Raw genomic sequence first — 19,522 nt, 5'->3', positions numbered from 1 at the left:
TTGATTTTTGATGCCGGAGATGTCTAATATCACCTGTATGTCTGTGTGTTGTCAGGTAATAGAGTTTGATGACGGCTCAGGCTCTGTGCTGCGGATCCAGCCATTACGGACACATCGAGATGAGGCTATTTATGAGTGCACAGCTACCAACAGCGCTGGAGAAATTAACACTAGTGCTAAACTCACTGTATTAGAAGGTAAGAATACACTCTCTCTTTTGCTCTCTCTCAAACAGTATAGGATTGTCCTGTAACTTCATGAAGATTTACAGCTGCAGCTATTTCATTGCATGCATTTTGGGATTAGAAATGGTGCAGAAGTGAAGTCAAACGAAAAAAGCATGGACTGTGGGCCGAGTATTATGGTTCCTCTCACACTCAGTTTCATCATTATTATTCTGAGAACATGACAAACAGGAATTGAGCTGAAGTTAGATTTAACAGGTGGTCTGACTAACCACAGCTTGGGTGGTTTCATGGTAGTTTCCTTATAACTTTGAGTTTCCTCATGTTATCACTGTTTGCTTTGGCAAATATTTACTGGTTTAATGAAGTTACCACGTTGCCTACACAGTAACACAGCGGGAAGATCTGATTAAATTAAAAGTATAATCAAAAATGACGCTGTTTAGTTTCTTAATACACATTCCTGCTCTTATTACACTTGATTCATAAATTAATGTTATCCCAAAGAAGAAAAATTTATAATATTAAACTCCAAAACGACTTCATGTCTTAATTTCAATGTTAAAATGCCCCACAAATCCCCTGCAAACTCACATTCAGCTCTTATTCTGATTAGAAATGCAGGCTTTACAACATCCAGTCTAGATGAGTTTCCTGTTTTCTTATTTAAAATGTGCCTCATTTCAGAAGTAGAATGGGTTATGAATACTGTCTCATGTTGACATTAAGGAAGATAGAGAAAGAGGCAGATAAGGAGGGGAAGATAATAGGACATAGCTTGTGATTTTTTTCTGCAGGTAACATTGTTATTCTGCCAGTAAATGGCAACACGTGATTATGAGTTACTTTTTCAAATACTTAACACCAGTTACCTTGTTTTCCCATGTATTGACTGACAGCTCTCCTGTCTCCATGTTTAGAGAAATCAGTAGTAAGTGCAGAGGTGTTGAGTGCCTGCTGTGTGAACATGATGTTACTGCAGCTCTAGACTAAATATGAACATATATTTACTCATCTCACTGCACAAAAACAGATTCAGTATTCATCAGAATTTATAAAAACAGTAAAATGCTAAATCTGTATATATTTAATTAAATATGTTAAATAAGACAAATATCATGTCTGTATTTAATCCCATTTCATTAACCAATGTCTTTGCTACTGTCCTTTGATGATCATCATACTAATAGGTACATTTGTCTTTCTTTTTTGCTGTTGCTGAATAGTGTTGAACTTCTCCTGTATCATATTCTTCATGCAATTTGCTTGAGATGTGCCCTTTTCTGTCCTGTTTATATTTACTTCAACCTTAAACATTCATTTCACTTTTGGTGTGTAAAAGCTTTGTCTATAAGCAACTTTTTATATTAAAAACAAACAAGCAAACCCTGCCCAGATTTAAAAAGTTAGTTACCTTTTTTAGGGAGTAATGCAATATCGTGATGCATTACTTTTAAAAGTGAAGAGTTCAGATACAAAAGCCTCTAGTGTCGACGGAAATGTTCTTCTAAACTTTTGATGTTTCCTATGTTTATGTTCAGTTATTTTACTTTAATGGCAAAGAAAAGAACCTTATCACTGCAATTAAAGTAAAAAATAAAATTAAATACTAAACCTACACATAGGAGCCTAATACAAATGCTAATTTAGAAGAAAACTTCAAACAGATGTCACACCCCATTGGACTTTAGGTCTGTTTTTTTTTTTTTCATTGTTAAAGTTGTTGTTTTTCTGTTTTCATCCCTCATGTGCTCATATGTACATAGTAGGGACAGTATCTACTGACTTATTATGAGTGAGTATTTTGAATCATTCACTAAACCGATTGATTCAAAACACTCATTAATTCAAAAATTAATCAAGTGATTGTTTTTATGAGTGAAGCATTGAATCATTCACACCTGTTTTTTTTTCTGGAATTAATCAAGTGACTCTTTTTGAGTGAGTCATTTAATCATACATTTTACTGATTCATTTAAAGCAATGATTCACAGAGGAATCAGTGAAGTAACTATTTTTGTGAGTGAATCATTAATCCATCTTATCTGTTCAAAACAGATTCATTAAAGCACAGTTGGTGTTATTGCTCATACATGTACAGAGCTTAATTTTACTGTGGCTTTATCTGAAACTATTTCAGTGCCAAAATAGACTGCTATTAATATCTAAGTACTCAATATTAACTTTCAGTTTATTGAAATGTTGCATAAAAGCACTTTGTTGGTTTAAATATTAACTCCAGTGATTACCTGTTATCCTGTGCCTGGGATTGAATCTAAGCTGATATCAAGAACAATCGGTCTAGCTTATGTGATATTGCTTTAAAATATTTTACCAACAAAAACTTCAAACTGTTTCCGGCCCTACTGGTGTTTTCTGTTCGATCGCTGGAGTCTTGGTACATGCTGACTGAAGGAAACTGTAAGAAGTTCAGCCAGACCAGACATTTTGTTCTCAGTGGTTTGTTATTCTGCTGATGGTTATGAAGCTTATCAGCCCTCCATCTCACAGGACTGTGAGGGGAAGAAACACACACACACACACACACATTCTGCCACAGGATTGGAACATGTGCAGTGTTCTGATAGCTGCCTCTGTTTTCGGTAAGCCTTGCTGTGGTTCCTCTGCTCAAAGCCAGAGTTGTGTGCATATGTGCGTTTGAGTTTAAAGATTCAAGTTCATTTCAGGCCACATTTGAGCAGATTACCTGCGCCTGCAGCTCTGATGGAGTGATCTTTCCATGCCTGGCCCTGTGACCCTGCGGTACAGCACACACACACACACACACACACAGATAGAGGTGATATGTGTTTTTATGTGAGCATGCTGTACACTGCATGTTCAAACATGAGGAATATGGAGGTGCTGATACTGCATGGTGATAAATCTCAATCCAAATGCTGTTCTTAGACAAAGAGGCGATGCGGCTGCCTGCTTTAGTGCACAGTTACAGCTCACTGAAATTCAACACCCCTTTATAAAGGCAGTTCTAGTCATAGCACAGCACCACAGGGCACAAATCAGGGTGTCTTTTATAATACATCTGCACGCTAATCTGGGGAATTGGATTATTCAGTAAGAGGAAGGAAAGTTTGTTGAAAGTGGGCCATGTTCTCTCATGCTTTCGGTCCAGTGTGCCGTTTAATGTGCGTTCGGAGCCACGGATCAGCAGGTGTGCTGAACCTGTGCAGGAATCAGGTTTGTAGGTTAGGTGTTATGTCTGTGATCTCATTATATCGGGAACATCGTTTCTCAACCGTCCTTTTGATTACATCAGTGTTCTCATTCACAGACTAGCAGAATTTCTTGGCTGGTTGTTAGCAAAGTGTTGTTCAATTTGAGCAGTGTGTATTGACAATTGCATGCTGGAACACATGGCACTAATCAAGCGTGAAGATAAAGCGCAACACGACAATGAGAATAAATCAGCACTAATTATGTTTTCTGTTGAGAGTTTATTCATTTATGTTTTATTGTATAATCAAGTCTTCTCTTCTTTGAGTCTGTTCTCATGTAGTTTATTTTCATGTCTCATTACCTTGTTTATTTTCTCACTTTGTCTCTTCTCTCATTTTTTGATCTGGTCTCATTTTATCTCGTCTCATTTGTCCTTATCTTTCTTTTCTTATCTAATTTGTCACTCATTATGTTTATCTTCTCTGTTTGTGTATATTCTCATCTTTACTTATTTGTCATTTTTCTAATTTTTCCTCATTTTGTTTCATTTCATTGCCCTTCTCTTTCCTGACTGTTAAGCTTGAGTACTGATAGTGACTGAACATGATTTTGCAGTTCTTCCTTTGAGTTTTTACAGTCCTGTTCTTGCTGCTTTAACAAATGATTTCGCCTGAATGCCAAAGAGAGTTTCCCCCAAAGGGATTTCACTGCGATGATCAGCATGCTCAATCTGAGCTCAAACAGAGCAAGGTCTTTTCAAGATCTCCTGAAAATGCACTGGATGCTCCACCATGGAATGGAAAACTCCTCTTGGTATCTTTTCCCAGAATGACAGGAAATGTCAACTGGAGCGCTACAACTTATAAGTGACATAACTGTAAAACTTGTACACAGACATCTCCCCTGATAGAAAGCCAATATATAGCATCGCTTCCCCTGCATGCAAATAGATGAGGTGATTCAGACAGGTAATTTAATCCCTTAGACATTTGCAAATGTATTTCTCCCACTAAAGTCATTCTTTATCGGCAAACATGCTCCTCAGACAGACTGCATCTGTTTACTTCTCCCCGCCGCTCGCCTGCTTACGTCTTGAAGCTGTTAGAAAGGCCATTCCAAAGATCAGCTTATGTGTATAACAGGGCAGTGGGCAGAAATTACAACATGCCATTTCCATTTTGGCGTCTCAGACACAGAGTTGCTGATCCATGTCATAGGTTTAGTTTCCAGTGGTTGGCAGTGGCCCAGTCCCCCACTGAGCTGAGTTAGAGTTTAGCAAAATATCAATTACTCAGCTCCCCATCAGTGGTGTACTGCAGCAGGGTAAACACACCCCTCCTTCCTCAGCATCACACTGGGCTACCTGCCATATCCACCTGCAGGAGACATTTAACACTACGTGCAGATACATTTGCAGTCAGAAGACTGTGTGTGTGTTTGTGTGTGTCTATTCTATTTAATCTATTTAAATATCATTTAATCATCATTATTATATATATAAAAAACACATCATATATATAAAAACACAACCTGTCCTCCAACCAATACGCTCGTATAGGTCGTTTGTCCAAATCCCTGAAATACGACCCATCAGAGCATATACTACAATTGCGCCCCTATCGGCAAAAGGTAGTTTTCATATTAATGTTTTGTACTCTTTTATTTGTTTTGTAATTCGGGTTTCGTGTAGCTCAGTTGGTAGAGTATGGCGTTATACGATGATATGTATGCTACAATGGGTTTGATCCCAGAGAACGGATGTGCTCGTAAAATGTATATGCTCAAAAAATCTTAATTTTGCATGATTTCTGTGAGGGGTAGGTTTAGGGGTGGGGTTTAGGTTCATTTGAACGAATAAGCCACTTAGTAAAATATGTACAAATTACTGTGAGATCAGTGTAAAAAGTCCACACATTGCTTTTAAATAAACGTGCATTTTGATTGGTAAGATTGTTATACATCATTTAATGATGACAGATGCAACACGACGCTGTCATTATTTTTTACAAATTGTATTTTTAACTTTAAAAGTTAAATATAGGTCTTAATAAGATGCTTGCACAACCTATATGGTTGTTGTTTTTTTTTGTTGGAGGACAGGCTCATATAACACTGTGTAGTAAATATTAGTAATTACTTGCATATATTGAAAAAGGCCACATGAGGACACAGTGCTCCCAGCCTGCAAAAATGTTCCAAATCTGTCATGAATATTCCATACATCATCCAGCCCTAGAGTGTATGTGTTTGCTGGTTGGTTAAAACCTATCATTTGCACATATGGTGTGACATCACTGTGGTTGAATGCACATTACACAGCGATTATAAGCCCAGTGCTGCAGAGAAAGAAAGAGCCAGACGGGAGAACAGACAGAAGGTGCATCTGATGCAGGAAGGAAGAGTTGGTGACTGATGTCTGTGATCAGAATCTGCAGCGTAATGGAATATGAATGATGAAGATCACTCACCAGCTCTGTCTGAGGAGGACTTTTCAATAGTAGCCAGTCCTACATGCACACACTGCTGAGTAAAGAATATGAATAAATAATCAGCATTACATTTGAATGAGCGCAGACCTTCATATATCTCATCTACAGCTTCAGATGTTCTCTTTCCAGCTGGTTAATACTCTTTTTAGAGTACTGTAAAGTACCATGATAATGTGATGTATCAGTTTGAGATGTGGTAGTTATACAATATATATATATAGGCCACCATGATACTGCATGAGTCATATACCATTGCAAAGGCAGTAAATGTACTTCACAGTGCATTTTTAAAAAGCCATATCCACAAAAAACATGCTACCATGGTACAAACATGTAACTCGAGCTGACATGGCTCATTAAATCAGTTGTTTCTTTGCTTGTTTTGATTGAAGTTGAGAATGTCAAGCTAACCTTCACTGCGTTCTCATTAAACTGCTACACTGAATCTGTGTCTTCTTCGCCATTGTAATCTCTCTGTGTTAGTGTGGATCTTGTTTGATCCAAATGAGAGGCACAGAAATGTAGAATGTTTGAAGAATCTTTTCCTCTAAGCATTTCGATTCTCTTCTCCACCTTAAATTGATCTGAGACCAGCGTTTGAATAATTGACACTGGAGGTAATACAAAAGAGGAACACTTCTCATTTTACTTGATGTTGGGACTAAATATGCAGAGGAAGAGTCTGCCGGAGCTCAAAGATAGCATTTCTTTTACTCTACTTCTACACATACCATGTATTATTGAAATAAAAGAGTTTGCACTTTAGAATTTTCTTTGGGTGATGAGCTACTGTATGTATGCTCTTTCAATCAGTCTTCCTCAGAAACATCACATCTCAGGCTTCATCAAAGCATGAACTTTCTGAGTGTTTGCATTACTCATTCTCAAGTCTGAATGACATTCTCTGTACTGTAGAACACAAAAGAAGATATACTGAAGAATATTTCAGCTGTCATTGAAGTTCAAAACAAAATTGGACCCCATATGTGTGTGTGTGTGTGTGTGTGTGTGTGTGTGTGTGTGTGTGTGTGTGTGTGTGTGTGTGCGCGTGTGTGCGTGCGTGCCTGTGTGTGGCTGCATTTAATACACAGTTCATTATATTTTTTTGTTTTCATTTTCATTTTATTCAGTTTTTGTTTTTGTTTTAATTTATTGGTAATAACCGTGGTTCCACAGAACAAATAAAGTAATAAAGATTTTAAACTATGATAGCACATGTGATGGTGAAAGAGATGCTGAGATGATCTTTATGAATATCCAATATTCCTGGGTTATATTAAAATATTTATGATTAATCATTATGTGGCAGTGACGATAGAGCCTGAATTTAATTAATGTTTTATTGGATCATAAATTCTAGTTAAAGTCTTATTGCTTGTGAGCATGTCATGCTTTTTAAATGGTTACCAATTTAATATGTCTTGTTAATCTGGGAGACATGTGACAGACATTAATGATGGTGAACTGAAACCGAGTTATAAGCATATATGTGTGTATGATGGGTTTTCTTCGTCAGCTTTTAGGCCGTCCATGCACTTGATCCCTATGAAGACATGTAGTATTCACATTGGTCAGTAATTTTAAATTCTCAAAATGTTAAGCATCATCAGCAATTGTCATAAATGAAAAAAGAGCTTTGATTTGGTTTGATTTATTTCAAGATGTGTGAGGCATGAACAGCTCAGCTGTTTTATGCTCAAAGCAATAGTGACACTGAACACCGTAAGAGATCCTTCAAAATCCTCCAGACTGTTTTTCACAGTAGAAACTGCATTCATACAAACATGTACAATCTCACGTATGTTTAGACCCTCAGGCCATTGCATTGCTGACAGTACAGTTGAATCTTACGGAAAACATGTTCTGTTCATGTTAAATCCCACTATCAAAATAACTAGTCTTTTTTTTTTTTTTTTTTTTTTTTTTGGACAATGAACAGTTTTTGTAACACATTTACACCCACATTTTAAATACACACAAATGTTTATTTTATTTTACTTAATTTTTATTTTTATTTGATGTTACTTATATACTGTATCTTAATTTTGTATTACTATTAAATATGTGTAGAAGCTGTGCAACAAATACTTAACTAAAAATTCCTCATGATTTAAATAAATGTAACTGTTTTTCTTCTTTTTTTTTTGCAAGATAGTCTTTTAAATGTGACCCAGACATGTTCTCGGCAGCTTTTATAAGATTCCTGACCCATAATATGTCAGTTTGAACTCTGATTATTTTCTTTGTAGGTGTAAATGTAAATGTTTATGCTGAAGGTGAAAGGCTGGTTCAGGGTTATTTACAAATCCTGTGTGTCTTTGCTATCTTTTATTCGAGGTCATTCTGCATGGCTAGACGGTATTGTTATGATCATCCTTTGCTCTTCTGAAACCCTTGTTTCAGTCCTTTGAGCAAATAAGAAAGTAGAAATGGAAGTTCAAAGACACAGAGATATAAAAGGAGTACAAGGCTTAGAGGGGCATTGGTCCATTTCTGTGCTAGCTTAGCGACACAGCATTGTGTGAAGTAACCGCAACAGGACTAGTAATTTGCTCTGCTGGGGTGGAATCGGTCTGGCAGAGAAGCACTTTATTATGGAGGCAGTTAGCCATGTATTCGTTCAGTTGTTAAACTGTATAACTGAGACGGAATAGCCTAGAAATGGACCATGTCCTGGCCACTTGACCGGTAAACTAACTACCTCATCGCTTGCAGTGAAATATAAACAGTCTAACATGTTAAATGAATGCTGTAGTAAAACAAATAACACCTGCATTCAGAACGACTTGTTTTTAAGTCATTGTCTCTGTATCTAAAGAAGTTCACTGCATTGGTACACATATCATCCACCACCTTGTGAATGTTTGATTATTCAGTCTTTTGCCTATAGTTTACACATTTAAAGCACATCAAATGTGACTTGAAGTATCTGTTTAGTTTTGCAATGAGAATATTCAGGATTTCTTAGTGTGGGAAATGCACATGCCTTTAAAAATGTGTTAAAGACTGTTATATGAGATGCCATTTAAACCGTTGCACATGTAGTGTCTAATTTCTGCATGCCAGAAAAGAAAATGACCTGAACGACCACCTGTCCGTGTGTTCTGTTCAGTAGATTCATTCAGAGAAATCCGAAGCTCCAAAGTTGAAAACATCTTCATTTCAACAGCAGAAGCACATCCAAGATTAATCGTTTCATGTACTCTCTGTTAGGCAATTATTAATGTATATAAATAATTGTTTTATTTTGTTTAGATAAAGTTGTCAGAAATATACAGTCACTAAACTGAGTGATGTGTAGAATTGTTTGCATTATCAATGACCAAGATGTAGCTTGTAAGTAAAATAAATGTAAAGGTCAGTTGTGATGTGAGGAAAATTCTGTTTTATAGTGGGTAATAAATATGTTCACACTTTATTTAATTAAGACTGTTGCAACCACTGCTGGTTCTCTGTCTTTACTTTCAAGAAAGAAAACCCCAGAATTGTACAACATTCAGGTCCTTGATAATCAGGCACAAAGAAATTAATTCCCCTCTCTTCTGTGTATTTGATTACCTGGTTACTGTAGGAAGATCCTGTTACTGCAGCGACTGTAAAAACACATCAAGGCTTTCAAACATACTTCACACTCTACAGCACTGCCCACTGCTGTAGAGCACAAAGTGAACTCATGAGCACAAAGTGAAGGAAACTCTATAGGAGTATTTTTCAGCGACTTGTATTGGTGGTGTCTTCTGCTGATTTACAATGTAGAGAGGGTGTAAACCAGAGATAGCCTCGAGCACATGGAGATCATCGCAGAACAAGTGTACTTGGTAACATAGCATGTTATATAAGGAGCAAAGGAAAAGCATGCAGCTAAGCATGCTGGGTAGTTAGCACTGCATGTCGCCATGAAAGCTCATCATTAGACAGTGTGTTGCCGTCAGCCCTGAGGCTTTCTTTATCTCTCTCTCTTTCTCTCTCATGGCTCAATCTTTTCTGTTCTTCTGCACTCTGTTCAAGAATGCATACCTGCAGACGTGCTTCGTCTCGCTCTGTTACTAAACCGTTACGTAAAAATAACATCATGGCAAAATTTGTGTTTGCAGCTAACGTTCTGCAACAGTTTGAATGAAGAATGGATGATTTGCACTGCAGACGTAAAGCTGCATTAAGAGCATTGTGATTATATTTCTTTCCTGATTCGAATCGACGTGGCATTTTTTTTCAAGTTGTATTTAAAGTATTGGCTGATCCGTCAGAAGATTTGAGCGGTTATATAATCTGTTTAATGGGTGTGTGTGGTTTCGTCCTGTCTCAATGCGTGCCACAGGCGAGCCGATGTGTTTGGAGTTTCAGACACATTTGTATGCTGCAGCTATTAGCCAAGAGAAACTGCAGTTTATCTTACAGTAAACAGGCCATGCTCACACACACACACACACAAACACGCACAGCTCCACAGGGATGCCGGGGCCTGATAAAGAAGTAATTAAAGCTGCTGGATTTCTTATTCCAATAATAACAACTTATTTACCAGATTTTTTTCCCCCTTTTCCCTACACACCGCTGACATTGAAAAGTATTTGTTCATTTATTATTGTAGTTTGTTTATCGATGTCCTAATTTGTGTCAAGGAAATTTTGCATCTTGTTTTAAATTTCCCCAGACAGACTAATGAAGTTCTGGAGACGGTATCAATGCTTTCCTCTCAGGTCAGCCAAACTTCCCAATCCAAACCAGTTACATCACACGCACTGTTAAATCCTGGACACATAATGCTGATTGATATCATTAGTCTCTACATGACTGTTATCAAACAGCTAATAACAAGTTGCTAATGTTTCACAAACCACATTCCCACTGAGCATCTCAGACAGCTCTTCCAAAGATCAACATCCTTAGGTCGAAACATTTTGCTAATGATATGAACAGCTCCACACTGAAAGTTGTTAAATCTTTGTGACAGTAGGAAATGGGCTGTTTCAAACCACATTTTTTATAAACTGCAGTTTAAAGAAGAAAAGGCTCAGCAATGATGTTGATTTATAAATGTGCATATGGGTTGTCTTTAAACATTAAAAAAAAAAAACAGAGAAAGGTATTTATTCCTTATTTTCACCACTTAGCTTCACATTTCATATTGACTAAATAAGAAATTCTAAGGCATCACGTTTTTTTTAAAGTGTGGACAAAACATGAGTATGTGATTCAGACTCTCCTCAGCAGATGAGGGTAATTTTGCTCATCTGTCAGCCACCGTGGCAGTTGACTTTGTAAGGCATAAGAGATTTGACAAGAAATGCTGTTGCTTAGTTGCAAAGACATGCGCTCGAAGAAACCATTTGATTATTTCTTGATGAACAGATGAAATAAAGCTGTCAGAGTCCCTGATGTCTGATTGACTGTTTGTTCAGATGTTCAGTGGTGCTCTGCCTCACATCCATGCTGCTTTTCTTATAACATGCAGTTTTAAGTACACTTTTTTGACACTGTAATTCTAATGACTAATGTTAGAGGGTAGCTTTAGGGCCTACCATTACTGGGCAGCAAAAAGATCCTTTAGTGGAAGACCGCTAGTAAACCAAAAGATCCAAGTTCGCTTCTAAATGAGGTGGCAGTTTTTCTTTTTTTCTTTTTTCTTTCATATAGTCACTTATTTTATACATTTATCTATAAAATCATACCGATATGGACAAACAAACGCTTCCTCTGTTCCTCCAGTGAGACTCAGATTCCTGGAGTCACAAACAGCACAAACCGCGATCTTCAGAGAGAGTCTGCTGACTTCTGCAAAGCTCTTGGGAAGATGCTTCAAAGAGCCAGCTTCAAACAGCAGCTATTAAAGGCTTATTAGTTACTGAGATACCATGTGTGTGTTTGTGTGTGTGTGTGTGTGTGTGTGTGAGAGACAGATAGTTGAGGGGAAGGAATTAACAATGCAAATAAATTCTGCTAACTAATTACCCTTGATGAAACGCAGCGATGGTGGCAGGATTGACAAAAGCAATTTCTGGGGCAAGGAGAGCAGGACGAAGCCACGCTTTCTGACATCACTCTCTCCAGATGCCTACATCACTGTCACTGACACTTTATGATGTGCTGTTAGAGACTTCTGGAGAGCTTCTGCTCCACTCAATGTGTAATGTTTCCTTCAGGTCCTTCTGAGAGCGTTGTGCACCCTTATCTTTAATAGTGGTGAACAGTTAGATTATCATCTCCATATGAACATATGCAAAGATATCATGATCCTCAAACAGATTATTTATTTGAAACTTTTTCTTGTTTTTTCACCGGCAATAATGAATCGCTGATTTGAGTCTTCACTGACATATTGTCCATGCACCACATTTAACAATAATGGTTTGTTTCCATGTTTTGAAGTTATGAAAACGTGAATTTACCAAAATATACTTTGAAACAGTTTCCATGTTTATAATAATAATCGTTTTATCCATTAAGCATATTGTGATCACAAACAAATATTTAGATTGCCCCAGTTTGTTTGAAATTTCACTGATGTTTCTTAAAGGATTTATATGAAACTTATGAATTTTCCCGTATTAATCACTTCTTATTTCTGATGTGTGACCAGCTTGTAATGAAACTTAAACTAGTTCTTCCCCTGTTTCCCGTTGTCTATGAAAGCATGAAGTCTGATTTTTATGTAAAGGATTTGGGACATTTTTGCACGCTTTGGAGAGCCTCTCTTTTTCCACACTATCACACATGAAATAAATGCTTATAATGCCAAGTGACAAGCAAAGTAAAGGGGGCTAAAAATCTTTCACTCAAATATTACTAGTCGATTTCAGTCTGTTAATGTTCTAGTCAAATCAGTCTGTTAATTTGTGTTTTGAACCAGTTTATTAAACACATTAATGCACTAAAATGAATAAAATATCCCTAAGTATTTTAGTATCACTGATTATAGTTGTTGTTAATATTTTGAGTAAGGTTTAGGTTATATTTGTTTCCTGTTTACAATTCATTCAGTTTAAAAAAAGATTTTTTGTAAGATTTTAGTATTACTTTATTTGGTTCTAGTTATTTTTAAACCTAAACTACTAAAAGAACATTAGACATGTTGCCTGGGCAAGTAGCTTAAATAAAATAATATATTGTATTTTATTTTTTTATTATTTAATTTCAGTGATTTTGTTGTTGTTGTTGTTTTTTTACTTCCAGTAACTTTTTTTTATTATTATTATTTTAATTTTTGGTTGGTTTTAGTTTTAATTAAACCGTGCCACATTTTTATTTTTTTTACTGGTTCAGAATTTGCTTTATAATGTGATGTAGATGATATGTAATGTAGATGACAGCGATTTGTATGATGTGTTCTTTCAAGTGAACCAGTTTAGATGAGTCAATTGCTCATGAATCACTGATCATGCTGTATGTTCATATCTGCATGCTAAATGTGTTGTCTATTTATTCTCTTAATATTTCACAGAATATTATAATCACATTCGATTCTAATAATTCAACTCGCAGCGGAAAAAAATCAGTTGTGTTATAGATGTAGTGCATGAAACATAGGTCCCTAGAGTCCGTCCATGCAGTGGTAGACAGGTGTGAGACCTTGCTCCATATAATATATCCTAGCTCTGTCCTTCTCCTGAATCCCTACTTACCTCTCCTCCGCTCATCCCCATGCAGACTGTTTTTTATCTGCTAGGAGGAAGATTTTATTAAAAGCATTCAATTTCCCCAAGGGGATCATGACTGCTCCTTGATTAAAGAGGAGATGAGAGGCTGCGTGAGGAAATGTCAGCTGAACGAGGGGCGGACGGAGGTGTGTTCTGTTTGTTTTGGTCCGTCTCTTCCTCCCAGGTGGAGAGAAGTTCATGTAGTGTTAATTAAAATAGCAGTAGCTGGAGGATGTGATCTTGTCCTGGGTCCGGTCCGGTGGGGATGGGGTCCTTGATGAGGCGTGCATGTCCTACCCGAGAAACTCTGCTTAGAGACGATAGCAGTATGATTTAACAAGGGGCAGGAGGTTTCTCCACCGTTTAATATTGCTTCTGTTAGGGGTCCAGCTGTTAAGCTCTATAAGACGGTGGTCTAAAGACTCACAATGCAGATTTAGCCTTACTTGGATAATGTGTAGCTTTGCAAGTTTATATAATAAAAATGAAGTCATGAAAGGCTGTGCATTTTAGTATCATTGAGATACTAATATTATTATTAAAAAACATCTGTTTAATATCAATGCATTCATCTATTTCCCTTTCATTTTTGTAACAAACTAAGTTATATCATCAAAGCATCATATGGTAGATGTGATAATAATGTGATAATTGGCCTCAGTTAAATTGCATTTGTCAACAAATCAACACATTGTGGTGGTTTTATTGTCTTTGTGTTGGTGATTTAAGAAAGACTCCACTTATGTTTTACTACATACATTTTTGGATATTAATTTTCCCCTTCATTGACATAATTTATGTAATAACCAATGCCCTGTACGTATGATGGACATTGATTACAGTGTCAAAACAGACAGATCTGATTCCATCACTTTTGAAATAACAGTGTAACAGTCAGTCCTAAAGATCCATTCTATTAACTAACTTTAACCAATATTTACTCATATTTGGCTCTTGGGGATTGTTAATTTTGGTGCGTGTGAATAAGTCAAGGACTGAAGGATTATCATGTGTATTCTGGCCCATGTGCACCAGCATTGTTGCATGTCTGAAGCATTCACTCGCAGACACGACCTGTGAAAACTCCCAAAGCTGTAAGCGATCTGCAGGACCACCTGTCAGTCTGAGCCGAGAGAACGTGTGCATGTGTGATTGTGAACGGCTTTGTGGTTGAAGAATCTGTTGTTGTAGTTCAGACTCACAGCTGATAATCTGAAACATGGGCATATCTGTTCAAAGGATCCAGGTGGAACAGTTTATTGTTCAGTTATTGCTCATTCAGTGCTCAAGAGACTTAATGTGTTCTCTTATATGTTTTATTTAAATGTAAAGTCAAGTCACCATTATTTCTATAGCACTAGACACTAGTGCCATTATTCAGCTCAAGTCAGTTTAGTGATCCCTAAGAGAAATACAAATCAGTAGTTGTGATACAGAGCTATAGCGCTCAAATGAATTTGAATAGTAGCCATTTTCAAGTCATGTGATCTTGGGAGATTTAATAAGAATTAAAAGTAGTTTGGGAAATTGTTCATATTGTTTATACTTTTGATTTGAACAAACCTCCTATCTGTAAAAATAAAATTAGTGACATTTCTGGTTAAAAAAACAAACAAACAAAATATTCAGAACTTTACCATAAAAAACTAGTAGCAACATTTGGGGCTTTATAGATTTAACCACAATTTATAGTAAACAAACAAACAAACCAACATACAATTCTTTAACTCAAATAATGTTCACTTCAACAATTTTAAAACACGGCAGTAAAGAGAAAGGCAGATGATGAATCAGAGTTTATCTCAAGTAGCTTTTGCACAAGCAGAGGTAAAAAGAACATAAAGAAGATGCATAGTGTCATACACACAAATACAAAACACATGCTATAAACATTTATTTAACAACATGAGACATCTCATTAACATTTAACGCATGTAACTGATAAGAAAATCCAATATGAAACATCACTATTTTAATGAAAAATAATCAAACATAAGCTGAATTCTGTGAATTTCAATATCATTTTTTAATTCATTTATTTTAAAGAATTCTTTAAAATTAATGTAGATTTTTATTATTATTATTATTACATGACTTTTTATATCTGAAAGGTGTTCAGTTAATGGTATTTTACAGTAAAATTACATCAAACATCCCTGTTGATCTGAATGTAGTAAGAGAACTTAACATTAACCAACCAAAAACAAGTTTTTCCAATTGTACCGTTAAAATTGCAATGAATTATGGGCGCATAGTTTGATTCTGTGCTGCGTTTATCCCAGGAATTCACAACCTAGAAACATTAGACAATATCCTCAGGGCCTAATGTCACATTGTCTCAAGTCTTTTAAATTCAGCAGAGCCCGACAGCATGAGACACTCGCAACCCATAAAGATCCTTCTGTCTTCCCCTGAGCAAATCCTTCCCTCTGTCTGTCTGTGTTACAGGTGAATGTGACTCTTTTTTCATTCGCCTCCAGAAATGTCTGAGAATCCAGCAGGTACACTGAGCCAAAGAGCTCGTCACAGTAAAACTCGGAGAACAAAAAGCCCCAGTGTGGAGGCGTCCCGTCCCGGCACACACACTCCAGAGCTGGGCGGACAGGTCATTGTGACACATGTCCGACTGAATGGGCCACTTCATTATTCTTCAGTCAACACACCTGACCCGCACTGCAAAGGCATTCTGGGTAGTGCGACAGATTCCTGTCTACATTTTATACAGTTTAAGTCTGGGTGGTTTGACACTATTTAAGATGCAAGAGAGTTTTCTACATGCTAATGTTTTATGATTTTGAAAGCCATTTTTTGTGCTTTCCTAAGCTGAATTTATTTGATTAAGATACTGGTAAAAATGTGAAATATTCTTGCAGTTAAAATAACTGTTTCCTATTTAAATATATTTGTAATTGTAATTTATTCCTGTGCTCAAAGCTAAATTTTCAGCATCATTACTCCAGTCTTCAGTGTCACATGATCTTCAGAAATCAATCTTAAATGCTGATTTGCTGCTCAAGAAACGTTTTTGATTATCAATGCTGAAAACAGTGGTGTGATCATTTTTTTTTTCAGGATACTTTAATGAATAGATTTTGAAAAAATAGCATTTATTGGAGAATAGAAACCATGTGTAACATATATAATATTTTGGGTAGACAATGTAATGATGCCATTCAAATTACAATATAATTTAAAATAAAATATATTTGATAATTTAAGACATTTTTAGTAAGTTAAAATGTCATATAATGTCATATAATATTTTTTGTTTGACTTTGCAGCCAAAATAAGTGTGGTATGATCTGATCACACCACCCATTTCTAATACACACTGTAAAAAATGAGTGAGACAAGGTGGTTGAATCCTCAGTTATCACTTTAGCTCTTAAAAAGAGACTCAGATGCAGTGCAGTTGTGTGTTTGCACTTGGCAACAGCAATATGTACTGACACACTGCTCATCGTCTGTTTTACAGAGCGTAATATGTTCAGTCTGGCTGTTTTTGATAATCTCCCCGAGGTGATGAAGTTATCAGGTAAGACAGGGATGGAAACAGACAGGGAGAATGTTGTCTTTCATTTGATTTCCTCCAGCGGGTGAAGACGGGTCGCTCTGTTCTCTCTGATGTGTTTTCATGGGAGTTACCTTGGCAATGTGCTTCCACGAGCGGGCGACGGTTTGGATGGCGTCATCTCCGCGGCTAATTCTCTCTGACTGACAATCTGTCAGTTCTGTGTGATTCCAGCATTAAGGGATTACAGGGTGGAGGGAGTCATCCACAATTTCACAAATTCCAGAAAGTAATCGCAGCACCGTTTGGGTCACGTAATGTGACATAATATTTCCCCTGACTAATTTGTCAGAGGTGAGCCAGTCTGAATTCTGTTTCCAGCTCATTGCATGCTTTAATTAAATATCTGAGTGTTAAATGACTGTGGGAAAATGACTGCTGGTGTCATTGCTGTGAGCCGGTCAAAAATGTGCGGCATTGTCGCCGTGACTATTTGTGTCACCCTGTTATTGGAGAATTAATAAGGGTGATTGACTTTCAAGGGCTTTCCTTTATTATTATTCTTTTCTAGCACACACACTGAGGTGTGTTATGTTTTCTTCAGCCGTCAGATTGAACAAAGGCCTTGAAACAAGTGTTCAGGTTTGATACGAAAGTCTCCTGAGAGCATGACGTTTAGTGTTTTTGCCACCAAATAAACTCAAACTGATGTGTGAAACCCAGATTCAAAGCCTGGCTTCTGTTCGGTTCTTCAGTGCGCTTAGTTTTTAAAGCACTTTGGACGATGTTGTTGGCAAAGCCTGTGCATTTGCATTGCTGCGGGGCATGAAACTTCTTTATTTTTAGTGTTGCTTGCTAAGACAGAAAAAAAAAAAACACACAGATTGACACTAAAGGAGAGACCTGAGCCTTATCTAGGGGACCAGGATGTCAAAGACTCGGGGCGTTGAATTGGGGCATTAAGCATCCAACCACAACACCCTAGCAACCTCATAACACTGAAATAAACAACACTGCGAACACCTGAGTGAGGACCTGGCAACCAACCAGAATGCCCTGGCATCGTAGCACTGGCTTTTCAATAGACAAACAGCATTCACATTTTCTTAAAATAATGTAAAACAAAAATGCTTTTATTTGTTCTCATTTTAATTAGAAGAAATGTTAATAATCAAGTCAAATAAGTCATGCTTTGCAATGAAATAAAAAATTTATATAGCGTTAATGAAGTTACATTGTTAAAAAAAGTAAAATATATATATATATATATATATATATAGTTTGAGGGAGAATTTTACCAGAAATGTTTGCACTCATATTGATATCTCAGAGTTTAGGTTACCAATATTATTTTATTTTTCTATACTATGATAGTTTTTATTTATATTTTGCTATTAATATTTATATTTTATCTGATATATTTTCAGTTCTAATTTTTTTAATCTAATTTTTAGGTAAATATTAAATATTTATTTAGCTTTTCATTTTAGTCAGTTTGATCATTTTAGTACTTCAACTTATTTTAACATTTCTATAATAACATATATTGCTAAGAATGCATTTATTTGTTTATTTAAATGTTTAGGTTTCTCATCTAATCTAATATGTATATTTTATGTTATTTCAGCTTTTTTTCAATTAATAAAAATGTATATGTATGAGAAATGTATGTTTTTAATAAACAATATAAACACTTTACTATTCAGCATTAAAAGCAGAAGACTATTCAAAAGTCTTTATTTGCTTCATCTAGTCTCATTGCTGCCAAGGAGAAACAGTGTTTTTCTTTTTTCGAACCACTACACCGTTGAGACAATAGTTTCTGTCTCAAACCCTCCTTCCCCTTTGGCGGTGACCTGGAATGGACGATTCCTTCAGAACATGAAGGTGTGTGTATCTTGCTGCAGCTGGTGTTGGTTCATTCCCACTGGGGTCTATTACCAGACCTGCGTGTCACACAAAGGCCTGTGGTGCATAATTGTGACCCTGCTGTGACCCGAGCCCTTGTACCTAGTCCTTCCTATAATGCATCTTCCCAAAAGAAAACAAACAGAAACAAGGGCAGCTCCTCCAGCAGGATGAAGTGCTCATCAAGAGACAGACCGCGGACCCTCCATTTGGGCACATTCTCTCGTTGCAGGGCTCATGCTAAGCTCTTTATGAAGGCTTTCCCAAATTCTCCCTCTATTGTCTCCCGGAGAAACTCTTCAGCTGTAGTGTAGCATAAAAGAACCTTCCTGTGAGAAAACTAAACTTCAGTGCTTCAGTTGACAGTGTAATTCAACCACAGAGGAGTCTGGTTTCATCATTGTGTTTGCGGTGGAAAACCCATAGACAGTGTTTAACTGTTTCACTGCCAGAATGGAATGAGAGGTCTTTGGCTGCATGGTTTGGAGAAAATTAGTTTGACTGCTTGATTAAATAATTGAATCGTTTATTTATTTATGATTGGGATTTGAACCACCATTTGTTAGTTTATTTATTCATTTATTTATTTATTAGTCATAATTTGGATTTATTTAT

General features: G+C 36.5%; 1 protein-coding gene across 7 annotated transcripts in view; it reads left to right on the top strand.

The window, feature by feature from the left end:
- The window catches only part of ptprfa (protein tyrosine phosphatase receptor type Fa), a 204,898-nt gene that overhangs the window by 88,095 nt on the left and 97,281 nt on the right, over window positions 1-19,522 (top strand). For all 7 annotated transcript variants that reach the window (XM_052558474.1, XM_052558470.1, XM_052558468.1 and 4 more), the window contains exon 4: window positions 56-197. In XM_052558474.1, the coding sequence (XP_052414434.1) occupies window positions 56-197 (142 nt within the window). The remainder of the gene's footprint in view (window positions 1-55; window positions 198-19,522) is intronic.

Source organism: Carassius gibelio, chromosome B6, assembly GCF_023724105.1.
Source record: "Carassius gibelio isolate Cgi1373 ecotype wild population from Czech Republic chromosome B6, carGib1.2-hapl.c, whole genome shotgun sequence".
Lineage (NCBI taxonomy): Eukaryota > Metazoa > Chordata > Actinopteri > Cypriniformes > Cyprinidae > Carassius > Carassius gibelio.
The sequence above is the reverse complement of the archived record's forward strand: the minus strand, read 5'-3'. Positions and strand labels throughout refer to the sequence as shown.